The following is a 17797-nucleotide window of genomic DNA, read 5'->3' as shown; positions in this document are numbered from 1 at the left end:
TATGCTTTGGTGTTGTGACTTGGCGGTACCTTGTAAGTCATGGAGCAAAAGACACGAGCAATAATGTCAACACCAGAACAATTGAGGGTTATACACGAGAAGTGTCATTCCATTATCTCAAATCAGTAGATCAATATATGTTGTGATCTATTCTGAGCTACAAATTAAGAACAGCTTCTTCACCCACAATTGTAAATTATATTCTACAGTGAGAATGTTGCAATTATAGTGCAAAAGAGTTGTTGTTATTTTAGTAGTCTGACTAGATCGGAACTCTCTTTCAGCACCCACCCATTGCAAAAGGTGAAGGAGTCTCATGTCACGATCTAGTGGCATGCGTAGCAGGTCCCCTACAGTGAATAACTCCGAAAACAGCAACTACAAAATATTTGTAAGGCAAAATTTGGCACAAATATCAGCCGGCTGACAGATCACGCATGCAGTGGAACACGTCATACCAAAACCACACTCATTACACTCCATACTCTGATAGTGCAATATGGGCTATCTTTTGAGGAGAAGACAAAAAGAATCATAGCCAAGTTCTGTCAATATCTATACAGATAAACCTCATGTACCTATCTAAATTCAGCTACTATTGGAGGCTCATTCATAATACATACAGCACGAACTTTCCATTTTCTACACAGCATCTGTGAGACAGAGAAATCTTCGAGAGAGCTTACAGCCACTGAACAATCTCCTGCCGAATGTATTGGATAGAAGTAATCCAGAGAGGATTCTTCACTGGAGAACTACATGCACTTGAAAATAGCTTACCACTGCCAAGTACGTCAAAGATCGCTTGATATAACTTTTCATGGAAGATGGACTGATATGTCTATGAGGTTAACTGCAGTGCACTTGCCCCAACAAAGAACAAATACATCCAGTGTTCCTTGACGGTGCACCCATTTCACGAATTGATTAATCTAGAGACGCACATTCACCTCCATCACTTTGACAGAACTCTGAACTGAATTTTGTAGCCTCAGAACTTGTGGAGCAGTCAAAAGATTCCTACACTGTTGCTTTGCACCTGAGATCATGAAGAACCCATGAGGGCAACAATTTGAAGACCACAGCCCGCCAAATGAGTTAAGCTTGCTAAACTGTTTCTGCTGTAATGGGGATAAACTTTGCTGGACCACTATTGTCAGAGTGGAAGAGAACTGCACAAGTCACATTGCTCTTTTCACATAAGCTACCACAAAAGCAGTGCACCTCGAACTCTGTACAGACTTGCCACCTAATAAGTTTCTCATGGCATTCCAGTCATTTGCAGTAAGATGTAGACTACCTCATACAATTTACACAGACAATGTGAAAACATACCACACCATAAACAGGGGACTAGTGCAGGTTTGGAAAGTGTTAAAAAGACTTACAAATTACTTTCCCACCAAAGTATTATACAGAAATTCATTATCTCATGGGCAGCTCAGTGGTAAAAGTTGTGGGAAAGAATGGTGGATACTATAAAGTGTTGCCTGTGGAAGATATTGGGACTCACAAGGCTCAGTGCAGAGAACTGAACACCACTTTGATTGGTTCTGAAGCCACTGTGAACTCAAGGCCCCTCACACAAGGAGATGATGTAAATGGACTGACCCCTTCCCATTTTCTAACTGGAAGGAAACTTAACAATTCCAACAGGAGCAGAGCCTACATCAAACAGAAACCTAGCAGAAGAATTCCAGCTGAGACAGCAACTCTTTGACAGCTATTGGCAATGTTGGACGAAAGAACACCTGTTGCAGCTGAGAAACCTCCACAACGTTAAACATCCATCAGGATGACTCATCAAGTTCTGCCCTGTAGACACTGTTCTGACACAAGAGGACATGCACCCAAGACGTGTGGAGTAAGGCCAGAACAGAGACAGCACTACCACGAAGAGATGACACAATAAGAACAATAGTCATCTGCACCCCAGTAGGTCATAAAATTAGTCATTCTATGCAACTGGGCATACCACAGTGTGGAGGATGTTGCAGAATGGAATAGTTGCAATGAGTGAGAGATTATCTGTTTATTCTGTAGAAGAGTATCTCTGAGTTGTTGATATATGTAGTTCTGTGATGAGAAATACAGTTTGTTATGGACCTTGTACACTCTGCCATTACAATACTTTCATGACACAACAAATCATGTTGTTATCATGTTTAAATCTATCTACCTGATATCAGTGTGAAGTTCTCTACGATTGTATCTTGTTTGTTAAACTACAAGTAGTAGACAGAGAATCCCAGACCAACATCTGCGTTTAGCAGGCAAAATTCTGAACAGGGCCTTACTGACCCCCCCCCCTTTTTTTTTTTAAAAAAATATCCTATTCCTGGCTCTCAGAATTTCTGTACCTCCTCACCCTCACAATGAGAGTGTCTTTGTCTCACCCTGGGGTCTGAGTAAAATATCCCTCCTTTCCTACAGTTTGCAGCCAATGCCTCTTTCCTCTCTGAGTAGGTAAGTGAAAGTTCTCAAAGCTAAGAATACTTTTTTATCTATTTTCAAGTGTTTCTATTGCCAGTGCTTAGAACTACACCTACTGAAATTAAAAAAATCTGGGACAGGTATACATATGCAGCTGGCAGTAGTACCATGTACACGAGTTTTAAAAGAGCAGCGCATTGGCACTGATGTCATCTGTGCTCAGGTGATGCATGTGAAAAGTTTTCCAATGTGATTATGGCCACACAACAGGAATTAACAGACTTTGAATGCGAAATGGTAGTTGGAGATAGACACATGGGACATTCCATTTTGGAAATTGTTAGAGAATTCAATATATGAAGATCCACAGTAGCAATTGTGTGCTGAAAATACCACATTTCAGACAGCACCTCTCATCACGGACAACGCTGTGGCCGATGGCCTTCACTTAATGACCAAGAGCAGCAGCGTTTACGTAGAATTGTCAATGCTAACAGACAAGCAACACTGAGTGAAATAACCACATAAATCAATGTGGGATGTACAACAAACATACCCGTTGGGACGGTGCAGCAAAATTTGGCATTAACAGGCTACAGTAGGAGACGACCGATGCGAGCGCCTCTGCTAACAGCGCATCACTTACCGCGCCTCCTGGGCTCGTGACTGTATCAGTTGGACCCTAGATGACTGAAAAACTGTGGTACTGGAAAACTGTGATAATACCTACATAATACAATTAAATGTACTCAATACAGCACTTACACAGTGCTCAGTGTGTTTACTCCATACTTTCGTACTAATACCAGTCACAAGCTTGTCATTTTGGCCACTGACTGTCACACATCTCTTATAGCTGCACAGCAGCTCAAAGACTCATGGCGACAGTGTGGTTTAAACACTGTGTAACAAAGAGAGAGATGTTGTACCTTTACATGTAGAACATGGAAAGTCTTTGTGAAGCTGCATTCGATTATAGCACAGCATCTGCAGGTAACATGCAGAACGTGACATCAGCTGACATTATTGCATGAACAAATATTATAAAATATGCACTGCACCCAGCTACAAATTATTAACTTTCTTTCCTTGTCAGTTTAATGATATTTAATAATTTTCGGAAAGTTCAACATTTTGCTTTATTACTGTCGTCACATTCATCATGACAAAACTATTGATATGCATCAGCAGCTCCTGGTCTCACGGTTTACGTTGCTGAGCATAGTTCACAGGATCCTGGGTGCAGCCGAACATCCCGAATGGAGTCTCCCAGCCAATAAAACCGAACACACATTTATTTATTTATTTATTTATTACGGATATGTGAGCACTGCTGTGGGTAACAGCTACAAAACACTGCTTCTACAATCCGTACGTCCATATTAACAGAGGCTAGGATTATTGATAGTAGAGAGCTCCAATATTAGGCGCATTATGCGACTCCTTAGGGTCATGGCTCCCATGAAAGAGAAAAAAGCCAATGTGCACTCCATGTGCATACAGGGTGGAGTTACTTCAGATGTGAAAAATGATGTGTGTCGCTTTGAATCGGAAGAGATTCTCTCTGCTTTCGAGCAGCTAACAGAAGTGGTAAAGGCTGCCAGTATTGCTTGCAAGATGAAAGGGGACCTCACCATTTGCAGCATAGTCAACAAGACCAATTGAGGACATCTCATACAGAGCCAGGAGAAGGGTCTGAATCAGAGGCTCAGATGGTTCTGCAAACGTTTAGGCACCATATTCCTTTACTCATGCCATTCGGAGGTTGGGTTTCACGTTCCGCTGAATAAATCAGGAGTTCACTACATGCAGGAGGCACCTATTTGGGTAGCATGGGCTGTGCAGCATGGACTGGGCAATTTTCTAGGTTAGAGTGTCTCGGCAAAACACAAAAAAAACGCTTCTGTCTCGAAGAGTGCAGCGCGAACACACCAGGAACCATAAGTATAACAATTGTAAATTGTCATAGCTGTGTTGGGAGTGTACCAGAGTTCCAAGTGCTAATAGAAAGCACTGATGCTCAAATTGTTATAGCTACTGAAAACAGATAAAGCCGGAGACAAGTTCAGCTGAAATTTTTGTGAAGAACCTAACAGTGTTCCAAAAGGATAGGCTAAACATGGTTGGCGGTGGCGTGTTTGTTGTTGTTAAAAGTAGTTTATGTAGTGGAATTGAAGTAGATAATTCCTGTGAGTTTGTATGGGCAGAGGTCATTCTAGGCAACCAGAATAAAATAATAATTGGATCCTTTTGCTGACCTCCCAACTCAGATGATACAATTGCTGAAAGGTTCAAAGAAACTTGAGTTTTATTTCAAACACATATGCGACTCGTACAATTATAGTTGTTGATGACTTTAATTTAGCCTCAATATATTTTGAAAATACGTGTTTAAATCCAGAGGTACACTTGAAACATCATCCGAAATTATGCTAAATGCATTCTCTGAAAATTATTTTGAGCAGTTAGTTCACGAGACGATGTGTATAGTAAATGGTTGTGAGAACACACTTGACCTCTTACCAACAAATAATCCTGAGTTAATAAAGAGCATCAAAATGGATACAGGGATTACTGAACACAGGGTTATAATACCGAGACTGAATATTGCAATCCCCTAATCCCCCAAAAATTAATTAAAAATATACCTTTTCAAAAAAGCAGATAAAAATTCACTTGGCATCTTCCTGAGAGGCAATCTTCACTTTTTCTACCTTAACAATGTAAGTGTATGCCAGATGTGGCTTCAATTGAGAGAAATAGTATCGACAGCAATTGATAGATTTACACCAAATAAATTAACAAATGATAGAAATGATACCCCTTAGTACACAAAATGAGTCAGAATGCTGCTGTAGAAGCAAAATGTGTGGCAAATTTAAATGAATGCAAAATCTTCAAGATTGGCGATAATTCACAGATGCTCAAGATTTAGTGCAGACTTCAATGGGAGATGCTCATAATAAGTTTCCACAATGAGACTTTGTCTTGAAACCTGGTAGAAAATCCAAAGAGATTCTGATAGAATGTTAAGTGTGCTAGCGGCAAGACACAATCAATGCCTTCTCTGCAAGATAGCAATGGAAATACTATTGATGACTGTGCTGCCAAAGCAGAGTTACTGAACACAGCCTTTAGATATTTCTTCACCAAAGACAACGAAGTAAATATTCCAGAATTCGAATCAAGAATATCTGCCAACATGAGTAACTTGGAAGTAGATATCATCATAGTAGTGAAACATCTTAAATCACTTAATAAAAGCAAGTCTTCCACTCCAGACTGTACACCAATGCAGTTCCTTTCAGAGTATGCTGATATAATACCTCCATACTTAACAATCATATATGACCACTCACTTGATAAAAGATCTGAGCCCAAAGACCGGAAAGTTGCACAGGTCACACCAATACTCAAGAAAGGTAGTAGGAGTATCCACTAAATTACAAGCCCATATCACTAATGTTGATGCACAGCAGGATTTTGGAACATATATCATGTTCAAACATTATGCCTTACCTCAAAGAGAATGGTCTACTGACACACAGTCAACACAGATTTAGGAAACATTGTTCCTATGAAACACAACTGGCTCTTCACTCACAAAATGTTGAGTGCTATTGACAAGGGATTTCAAATTGATTCCGTACTTTTACATTTCCATAAGGCTTTTGATACTGTACTGTGTGTAATGAAATTGCATGCTTATGGAAAGTAGCCTCAGTTATGTGACTGGATTCATTATTTCCTACCAGAGAGGCCACATTCAGTAGTAATTGACAGAAAGTCATCGAGTAAAATAATAGAAGTGACTTCTGGTATTCCCCAAGGTAGTGTTATGGCCTCTGCATTTCCTTATCTGTATAAACAACTTGGAGAGAGCTGAGCAGCTGTCTTAGGTTGTTTACAGACGATGCTGATGTTTATGGTCACCAGATGATCAAAACCAATTGCAAAATGATTTAGACAAGATATCTGTATGGTGCAAAATTGGCAATTAAACCTAAATAACGGAAAGTGTGAGGTCATCCACATGAGTGCTTAAAAGAATCCATTAAATTTCAGGTACACTATAAATCAGTCAAATTTAAAAGCCATAAATTCGACTAAATACCTAAGAATTAGAATTACAAACAACCTAAACTGGAAAGAACACGCAAAAAATGTTGTGGGAAAGGCAAACCAAAGATTGTGTTTTATTGGCAGAACACTAAAACGCAGCAGATCTACTAAAGACACTGCCTATACCCCCTTAGCAAATAGGATTAGCGGAGTACATTGAGGAAGTTCAATGAAAGACAGCAAGTTTTGTGTTATTAAGGGGGGGGGGGGGGGGGGGGGGGGGGAGTTGTCATGAAAGTGATACAGGATTTGGATATCATTAGAACAAAGACATTTTTCGTCACAGCAGAATCTTCTCACGAAATTTTTGTCCTCTGAATCAGAAAATATTTTGTTGATGCCAAACTACATAGGGAGGAATGATCATCACAATAAAGTAAGGGAAATCAGAGCTCGCAAAGGGATGTGTAGGTGTTCTTTTTCCCGTATGCTGTTCGTGTTTGGATTAATACAAAATTATTGTGGAGGTGGTTGGATGAACCCTCTGCCAGGCATTTAAGTGTGATTTGTGTAGTATCCATCTAGATGTAGATGAATATAATTAAATATAAACATAACACAACTGGTAATTTTTCCACAACCAAACCACTGAACCAGTTTCAATGAAATTCGGTATGGAGATAGCTCGAACCTTAGGAAAGAACATAGGCTACTTTAGGGGGGGGGGGGGGGGGGGGATGGAGCCCTAAGAGAGCGAAGTAAGAAATGGAACATCCAATTTTTTCAACAGTGAATATAAACGACACTGTACGATGTACAGGTGCCTCATCCCACCCGCATGCGCCACATGCCAGCGACGCTGCATGTGACATGCCACCGTGCATTGGGGCAGCTGGGGGAGGATGAACGTCACCCAAACAGACAGGCATGTGAGGGAAGCCGACATTATCACAGGTGCAATAGCTTATCTCCTCAGGATCACTCATCAGAACAACATTACTGATACATGAGCATGGCTACAGGTAACAGCTAGTGTTATTTATACATCGACTGTCAGTTTCAATGCATCTAAAATGACTCTCCTCCAGTGAAGTATAACTGCTCTCATTCAGATACCTTTCAACTGCAATTGATGCAAAGTCACACAGAAGGTTACACTGAGTGTTGTCAGTACCACCACAAAGTGAACTCGTGCACAATTGAGAAGAAAGCAGGACCGTTACTACAATACGATAACACTTACCAAAAATTCTCATTTCTTTTCCTGTCCTCCGACCAGCAGACCCAAGTATATGACTTTTTGAGTGTTCCATAAAACATTTTCTGTAAATTTAGTTTGACAGGTACTTTAAACTTCCAATAAGTATTGCACCAACTTCTGGGAGTGGGGGAGTGTCACAGATGCAGAAGACGCAAATATTGTCGAATAATGTCCAAATGGCAAAACGTGGTGCCTTCAGGTGGAAGGTCGGTCCAAGCACCACAGTGCTCGACCGAGCACAATCCCTTATGACCCATTATTGCCTTCCTCTCACCTACGAGCTGGTGCACCCACCCAGCAGCCAGTTACATAATACACACAGCATTATGCACACTCGAAAGCACCATTATTCATCCAAAATAAAATTTGTTATGCAACAAAATATGCTTTGAAAATTTGTAAAAACCTGTCAATAATCTCCACCTGTCCATACAGATGTTAATTTCCCATTCTTTATACACACCTCTTCCTACAATTGACAGTATGATTTGTTCAGTAAATCCCTGACTGATTCCTTTCTGGAGCCCTATAAGAAACAACCTAGAGCTGCATTTCTAATGACCTACCTATCACACATTTCTGAAATATTGTTGAAAAAAGACACAATACTAATAATTAATTCATAACAACAAACAATCAGCTCAGTTTGCTAACTGGCTTTCCTGTTGAAATATAACAATGAAAACAATCAATTATTGATAAAATTATTTAATTTGATAGATAAATAATGCAGTTCCCAACAATCAGTCTTTCCTTCTCATCCCATATGGCAAGTCTCCCTGGACCCGTGGTTCTGGGTGACGTTTCCAAAACCTATTCCTTTTCCTAGACCTCTGCAGTCCTTTTCCTTCACCCTTTTTCCTTCCTCTTCAACCCTTCTGCCTGAAGACGGAGCCACTGCTTCCGAAAGCTTGCCAATCACAACAGTCTTTCATGTGTGTGTTCTGCCACCGCTTGGTGAGCAGATATTTTATCTATCCAGTTAAATAATTTACTGTTAAATGATACATGCACTGTTGTAAGGATTAAAAACATTTTGCATCATCCACCCGTTACATGCTTTCTCTCAAGTAAGAAGTCCCAAAAACAAAATTACTGTAAAGTAGGGTAGATGGTATCAATTGGGTGGACAGCAGAAGTAATAAGCAGAAGAGTAGAAATTATTTTTGTACTGTAAGTTGTTGTGAAAAGTAGGCTTCCGATATGTCTGAAATGAAAAGATTACAAAAGAGGAAGACGACAGTCTGACATCCTGCTGATGATGAAAACACTAGAGATGTGGTGCAAGTTCAGACTGATGGAGAATTGGGAACGAAATAGCTGTGTCTTGCAAAACAATCATCTCAGCACCTGACTCAGGCAATCTGAGGGAAACCACAGGAAGCCTAAATCTGAATAGCTGGAGTGGGATTTGAAGCATCTTACTCCCAACGAGAACCAGTGCCTTTATCAGTGGGCAGTCTCACTCAGATGAAAGTTTACTATCAGTGTGCATTGCAAGTTCTGACTTACACTGTGGACTTTTAATGTTATAACCACCTGAGGGTTGCTCAGTTGCTGATGGAGAGTCACGTAATAGGGAGACAAGGACAGAATCAAATGCATCAAGTAACACCCAGGAGTGGAAGATGGCACCGGACAGGACAGGACGGGAACGGGTGTCCGGCCAAGCAAACAATATGGTCTGGAGCTGGGCCACGTGAGTACTCCGTCGGATACCGGCACAGAAGAAAAGACTGAGCAGCAGATCGAATGGAGAGTCGGTAGGTGACATTAGAAGATTGTAGTGCCCAGAAACCTTCGTCTAGCAGTGGACATCAAATGGCTGGCAATTGCAGACAGAGTAGGAAGCGAGATTACGGTTGAACGTCTTCTCAAGGCCACACTCATTAGAGGCAAGCAAAAGTTAAGATGTTGAGAAGGATCAAAAATGAAATAGTCCTGCACCTTTTTAAAGAAAGCCTTAAGCCTGTTTAAGGAAACCACAGAAAACCTATTTTCTGATAGTTGCACACGGACCTGAGCTGCTACCCTACAGAGCGTAAGTCAGCACACATGCCAAGCACTGGTCGCTCGCCTCATCACTTAGTCTGACTGAATTAGCAGAGTGGAAAATGCATCTTATTAAACCTTTTACATTTGGAACATATACTTAAATGAAATTTTAAGTAATTCTGCCAGAACTGAAATGCACCCTGAGTGAATAATGTAATTTAACTTTTCCTGTTATGTGCTACTTTCATAGACAGGATACCACAATTTAATATAGAGTATTTAGTTCTTCAGATCTTAATTTTGTGGTAATGTGCCTAAAAATATGAAGATTACAGTTTACATATGATAAACAATGAGTTCATTAGAGATGGAGTACGAGCTCAGTTCAAGGATGGAAAATGGGTGAATCCAAACTGGATGGCCACAGGTGGAGGATCAAATGGCTGCCCTCCCAACACTGTGAGACCAGTCCCTGCCACCTCATCCTGTGTCCTGTGTCTGACGGTAGCAGACAGCAGCTATACGTGAAGGGAATAAACAGAAAGTGAAGGTGACATGAGAATGAATATCCACGAAGTGACAAGTACCAGTTGAAAGTAACAAAAATAAAAGAGTCAATCAATTATAGCTAGCAGCTACAAAATCTCACTTTAATGGAATAGCATTCAAATAAAGCTTTTATTTTTGCCAATTACTTTGAAAAATGTTTTTCCCTTTTGTTTCCTATTTATTAACAAGAAACCTTTAATATTTACATAGAGATGAAATTCTTGGCCAGAGTTTTTCCGTGGGCACTGTTAGGAACTGAAGCTTGACAACTGCAGACTTTGTTATGTGAATAAATATACAATAAAGGATAAAAAATGCACTTACCACTGTAGAAGGCTGTTATTAACATGGCTGAATTCCAGACATAGAAATCTGCCTCCAGGTTTCAGGACTCTGTACGCTTCTCGTACAACTTTATCAATGTGCGTGCAGTTTCTGATGCCGAATGCAATTGTGTAGGCATTGTAGCTACAATCTTCTACGGGAAGGTTTTCAGCATCTCCACACAGCCACGAAATACGGTCAGGGCTCAAGTTCGAGAGCTCTGCACGTCGTTTTCCCACATCGAGCATGGCACTATTGATATCACAAACAGTTACGTGGCCTGCCTCATCATCAACAGTGGGAAATCGTTTTTTCAGGTTATCGATGTATCTGAGATATCGGAAGGCTATATCACCTACAGAAATTTGAATAATTATTCTTAATTACACAAACATTATAATGTTGGATGAAATAATACAATATCATTTCTCAAAAACTAGTTCAAAAATGCAAAACAGTACTAACTATTTTTCTGTATATTGAACACAAGTGTTCCACCTGAGGCTGTAGAAAATGTAAAATAAATCTGCTACTCTAAAGAGTGTGTTATTGCCACCGCCTGTGACACTGTAAGGTGACGTTTCTAGTGCCCTTTGAACCATGTTTAGAATCATTTGTAATGGTTTGTAGCACTAACCACAGGGTCATAGTATGATTCCTTCACATATACATGTCACTGTAATGTATTAGCAGTATACCAAACAAAGCACAGTGTAACACTGTATCTGTAACAGCTATCTGCTCCTTGTACTGAAGTGGACAAGTAAATACATGGTGGATGACTTCTCCAAATAAACTGTCCTTTCCTATATCCCCCACCCCTTACCCTTTCCAAATTCATACGGTGCAAGATGCCAGCTCCTAAACTGCTTCTGTGGCTTGCAGCAGGAGGCTACCACCGGCTGACACCTGTCCCTGACACAAGTGGCTGCTCTTGTACTCCTGCAGACTATCTCCTGCCCTATCAAATAATGTAGGTAGCAGGACATCGCAGGAAATATCTTTTAAACCATGTGGATTATGTTAAATAATATTGTTACTTATTTATATCTCTGTTAATGAAACATGTTATTGAAAGGCAAAATATTGAATCTAAATGCAGCACTCATATGTATTGTACCACTGGAAGCATCAAAACTACAAACCACTAAATGTAAATGCACAGATAACAGGTATTTTATACTATATGTATGCTAGTATGTGTGAATAAAATAGAAAGAAACTTCCACATGGTAAAAATATATTAAAAACAAAGATTCCAAGACTTACCAAGCGAGAAAGCGCCGGTAGACAGGCATAATAAAATAACACACAAACACACGCACAAAATTACGAGCTTTCGCAACCAGCGGTTGCTTTGTCAGGAAAGAGGGAAGGAGAAGGAAAGATGAAAGGATATGGGTTTTAAGGGAGAGGGTAAGGAGTCATTCCAATCCCGGGAGCGGAAAGACTTACCTTAGGGGGAAAAAGGCTAGGTATATACTCGCGCGTGCGCACACACACACACATATCCATCCATACACATACAGACACAAGCAGACATATTTAAAGGCAAAGAGTTAGTATGTGTGAACAATGACAAAAGTAGGTAGTAAACTCTACCAAAGTATCTATCAATAATGTAACTTAACTCAATTAGGTATATACAGGGGACATTTAACTGGGCATCGGAATACATTAAATGATTGCTGGTGAGACCGGAAGAGCAGTCAGCAAGGATTAAATATGTAGCCACATTTCCAACCAAATATCTAACAAACTGGCCAGTCTACAGAGGTTTTTTTACACAAATTTCTGTATTTATTTAGCATAATTCTGAAATTATGCCTACAAAGTACACAACAAGCAAACAATTTATCATGAAACTGCAAAAATGGTTCAAATGGCTCTAAGGACTATGGGACTTAACATCAGAAGTCATCAGTCCCCTAGACTTAGAACTACTTACACCTAACTAACCTAAGGACATCACACACATCCATGCCCGAGGCAGGGTTCGAACCTGCGACCGTAGCAGCAGCGCGGTTCCAGACTGAAGCGCCTAGAGCCGCTCAGCCACAATGGCTGGCATGAAACTGCAAATAAGCTCAAATTATATACAGAGTTCATGAAAGATTCTCATCAAATCTATGCATAGAGTAATTAAAATAACATTGTGATTGACAACAGGAAGCAATATTACCAAACAAAACACACTCATTGTCGAACACATCTCTACAAATTATGCAACATTACAAACACAAACACACTGAGAAAAAGTTCTGAGTGGACGGTCACCTGTTCTAAACTTGATTTTCAACCACAGTCTGTTAACCGCAGTGAAGTGCATGTATGGTATATAAGAGTTTCTTCCATCCCACTCGTTCGCATATGTAGGGCAGGGTGCAGGAGGCGGTGATACAACTGCTCAATTGCCCCTCTGGGTGCTGTAATTAGTGTAATGCTGAATTTGTGGTTCTTGAATGGCTAATACACTAGGAGCTGTGGTATATTCCAAGATTCCTCACTTAATACTGGTTCCTGAAACTTAGACAGCAGGCTTTTGTGGTACAGCTGACGTCTATCACTAAGCGCCTGCCAGCTCAGGCTTTGCAGCATCTCCTTTGTGACAGTCTCCCGTGAGTCGAACAAACCTGAATTGTTACCTTTCATGCTGTCCTCCATTGTATAATTCAGTATCCCCTGTTAGTACCACTTCTGTGGGTGACACACATTTCAGTAATATTCTCGATTTCATATGTAAGAAATCTCCTTTGTACGCTAACTGTATTTTCTCGAAATCCTATTAATGAATAGATGGCTGCCACCTGCATTACGTATCACTCAGTCTATGTGATCACTCCTTTTCATATTGTCAACCCTGCCACTAGTTTTGAATTGCAGACAAGCACAATTAAACAGAATGCTAAAAATATTTAAGATTACAGGTAAAGTCCTTCTTACAAAGTAGAGAACTCCCACACATTCACACAAGCACAGCTCAAACACATGTGGGCACTGACTGCAGGTGCTGAGGTCACACTTTGGAACAAGGACTTCATCCATAATCTTAAAATTTCTAGCATTCTTATCATTGTGCCTGTGTATGACTCAGGGCTGCCCCTATGTGGTGAGCTTTCCATATCATTGTTATTCCATCCTGGACTTTCCTTTCTTTGATTTGGTAACTAATTTTGTTTGTTACTCTATAAGACTGTACTTTTGTTAGTAAGTGTCGTTGTGGTACTGACTGAAATGCTTTTCTTAAATTAATAAATACTGCATCCACCAGTTTGCGTCAATCCACGGCTTTCAGGTTGTCACACGAGAGAAGCAGCAGTCGAGTTTCACATTGCTGATATTTTTGGTATCAGCGCCAGGCTAGCGTGGTATGGGTCGTCCTGTTCGAGATACCTCATTATATGAAACTAGACATAATCTATGGATCGTGTGGTCTAACGTTCATAAATTGTTTTATTGAAATTGTTGCAGTTGCAGAAATCAATGAGACTTACTGGTTGGAACTGCTAAGCAGCTGTCATGAGAACCATCAAGCTCTAGTTTGTATCTCGTGAATATTACTGTAATACATTACTCTGTAACGAGCCCAACTGCTCTGACAATGGCTCCTTAGGAGTTAACACTAGTCAACCTCATTATTGATTTCTAAAATCAAGGCAATTTCCGAAAAATACATCATTACCTTTCAACTCAAAATATGTCTCCTATTTTACAACAGGTGACTGTCAACAATACTACAGATGAGTCGGTGTTAAGTAGATCCCCGACAGTTGCAGTGGGTTGGGCACAGAAGCTTCACGGACCTGCCTCGACTAATGACATTATGCGATTTTGTAAATGTCTCTATGGGAATGCCTCAGTGTTGTTACAGTTCTGTAGACATCTACTGTTTTCGCATGTTTTGCTGTCGATAGTTGGCAATAGCACTGCAGGCTGACAGGGACCATCTGAATCAACTCAATTGTAGATGATCCATTTGTGTATTGTTTCTGCTGGGTGAGCTGGGTGTAATCTGTACTTTCTTTCAACCACTGGCCACAGTTTTTTGTTTGAGAGGTCTAAAGTATACTACGGTTAACATATGGAATGTATCACATGAACATTGTTATAAAACCTAACAAGGCTTTCATCAAGTCCTGAGGCCTATTTCAATTCCAGTGATTTAAGCCATTTCTCAGCACCACTGGCATTAATATCTGTATCACTTATTTCTACAATGGTGTGAGAATTAAACATGAGCAATACTTCTGGATCTTCCTCTGTACAACAACATTTGAAAACTGAGCTCAGTATTCCTCCCTTTGCTTTGTTACCCTCAGTTTTGTTTCCTGTCATATCCGCAGATGTTCGACACTAACGTTGCTGTCACTGACACCTATACACACAACTAGAATTTCTTTGGGTCTTGTGAGAGGTTATTTGGTAAGATTTTGTTATATTAATCACTGAAGGATTCATGCATTGCCCTTTAATAGCCAAATGTGTTTCACTGAACTTTTCTACTAGGTACAGACATATCCAGTGCTTCAACAGCAATTCTTGTAAACTTCACCTATAGCTACTTGTTCATTTGTTCATTCCTTCATTCATGCACAGTCACTCATTCATTCACTCATTCATCCTTCTGTAGATCTCACCAAGGAGGACAATCTTCAGTTGCCTGGGACAACTTAAGGTACACATTAATAGAAGACAGGAGAAACACAGGAACTTAACTCTACATGCTCTATTGACAATAAAATATCATGAGTCTGCTCCAGTCTGTTCATGCTTATGTCAGCTCATTTTAAACAAGTACTTAAGAAAGGGGGAAAATGTTGCTAGTTCCTGTTTTACACTAAATATTTGCTGTTTACCTCCTGTTGATAGCCTAACACGTATACCTAATTACACTGGTACTTTTCAAAGAAAACAGTCATGGTGCCTACACCTGCAAATGCAGATTCCTGCTTAAATCACACACATCAGTGCTTGTTACATAGCTTCATAATGGACACTGCTGTTTGCCATGTAGCTAACAGTACTTTCCAATCATTGAATCCAGCTCTTCAGATAATTTGTAGATTGCATGGCTAACAATGTACAGTTTTATTTATTTCAAATCAGTCATAATTCCCAATTTGTTTCTCCATACTGGGTGGGAGCTCAATGAATGTCTTTGCATCACAGCACATGACTCCACTTCGAACGTCAGGCAAAGTACACAAAGTCTAGCAGGAAATTGCTTTTTGCATCTTGTATTGTGACTTGGTATATCATAGATCAGCTGAAACTTACTTTTATTTCCAGCAACAACGGCCATGAAGGAGTAAATGTGGAAATGAGTGTAAGAAATCCAATATAATTAAAAGAATCTTGAAAGTTGTGCTGTTACATACTTTACATAGTACTCTTAGTGCTCATTTCCTCTGAATAAACACTGCACTTCCCTGAAGGATTATTCCAAAATATAATAGAGCAGTGGTTCCCAACATTTGTTAGACCATTACCCCTGAGTGCAATCAAATATTAGCTAGTACCCTCCTCCCCCACTTTATCACCAACTTTAGCACCTACCTAAACTGTAGAATGAAAGACTTTTCTTGGAACACTTTTAATTTTAAAATTATGTTAGAATGAATGATGAAGGCATTTTCAAGCTTCACCACACATGCAAGTGTGTTGAAGTCATTTGGTAAATTGGTGCTTTAATTTTCAACTGACATTTATTATTGTTTCTAGTGAAATATTTCAGTAAAATTTTCATTCAGTGTTTTAACTTCGTTTAGTGTTCCAGAGGTCATTTGAATTTTTTTGTTTTAGCCATAATTTTGTGAAGTTTTGCTGGTATTGGTATTAGGTGTAGTGTAGTAGTATTAATACAAGTAGCTGCTTTCTTAGTAGGCAGAAAATTTCAAGACCATTATTGTTAGTTCTATAAATAGTTCTATTGGTGTAACTGAACTCTGGTAACACAGACATATAGTTTTTTTCAGTAACTGTAAAATTTTACAATGAGTGAGAAGTGTGGGATCTGTCTTAGGTTTGTGAGTAGTGGGTTACAGTGTGGGATTTGTTAAAAGTATTTTCATTGGAGGGAATGCAGTGGGGAAGCCAGTGTTCATTTTAGTGAGATCCTCTCCTGGGAATGCAGAATCTGTAGTAGAAATAAGTTGACAGAGGAGCAGGAGCATAAGATCTGTGCCCTTCAGGTGCAGTTACAATGCACGAAGGAGGAACCAGATAGGTTGGGAGGGTAAAGGGTGGTGGGGAATGGGAATTGGCAGTTGTCAAGAAGGCAGCTAGGAAGAGAAGGTATTCAGACAGTTTTACTTTGTGTGTATGCAATAGATTTGACCAACTATCAGAGTTGAGTGGAGAGGAGCCTCATGTAGCTGTAGATGTAGGGAACATGCAGTAGTGCTCAGCAATTAGGAGGCCCAAGTTAGTTGCAAAGTCTAGCAGAAAGAAGAAGTTTCTGCTGGTAGGTAGTTCTCACAGTAGAGGTGTAGGTCAGCAGTTGCAGGAAGTGTTGGGGAGTGAGTACCAGGTCACCAGCATTGTGAAGCCTAGTGCAGGGTTGGCTCAAGTGACTGACAGCATAGGGGAGTTATGTAGGAATTTTACAAAGGAGGATCAGCTGGTGATAGTGGGTGGAGCAGGGAACAGTCTTGATAGGGACAGGGAATATGATGTAGGTGGTGACCTGGTAAAGATAGCTGCTCAAACTGGTGCCACTAATGTGCATTTCGTGCAACTGTTTCAGCATCATGATAGGCCTCACCTTAATGCGACTGTTAAGCGTGTTAACGAGTGGCTGGGGAGGGCAATGATGGCAGAGGGCATAAGTCACTTCTCAGTGGTGCCAGTTGGGTCTATCCATAGATTGGGTTTCACTAGGCATGGCCTGCACCTCAATAGGTATGGGAAGGGGAGGCTGGCTAAGCTTATGGATGAGAGTGTAGTGGGTGGTGGTGGTGGTGGTGGTGTCACTGATGGAAAAATTCCTGTAGTAGTTGTTAGAGCTGCACCTTTTTTAGATTGAAATCAGCTTATAGGTATACCTGCTTCAAGGAAGTACCTCTAACTAAGGTCTCACCTTCCGAGGATGTAATGTTTCCACGTACAGAAGGATTTAGCATATTTCATCAAAATATAGGAGGTATTAGAGATAAAGTTAGTGGAAAATCTCAT

The 17797-nt window shown here is 40.2% G+C and overlaps 1 protein-coding gene across 2 annotated transcripts in view; it reads right to left on the bottom strand.

Moving 5' to 3' along the window:
* Positions 1 to 17797, bottom strand: part of LOC126285364 (2-methoxy-6-polyprenyl-1,4-benzoquinol methylase, mitochondrial) — a 177107-nt gene that overhangs the window by 126301 nt on the left and 33009 nt on the right. For both annotated transcript variants that reach the window (XM_049984686.1, XM_049984687.1), the window contains exon 3: positions 10625 to 10979. In XM_049984686.1, coding sequence (XP_049840643.1) covers positions 10625 to 10979 — 355 coding nt within the window. The remainder of the gene's footprint in view (positions 1 to 10624; positions 10980 to 17797) is intronic.

Source organism: Schistocerca gregaria, chromosome 8 (genome assembly GCF_023897955.1).
Source record: "Schistocerca gregaria isolate iqSchGreg1 chromosome 8, iqSchGreg1.2, whole genome shotgun sequence".
Taxonomy (NCBI): Eukaryota; Metazoa; Arthropoda; class Insecta; order Orthoptera; family Acrididae; genus Schistocerca; species Schistocerca gregaria.
This window is presented reverse-complemented; position numbering and strand designations above follow the sequence as displayed.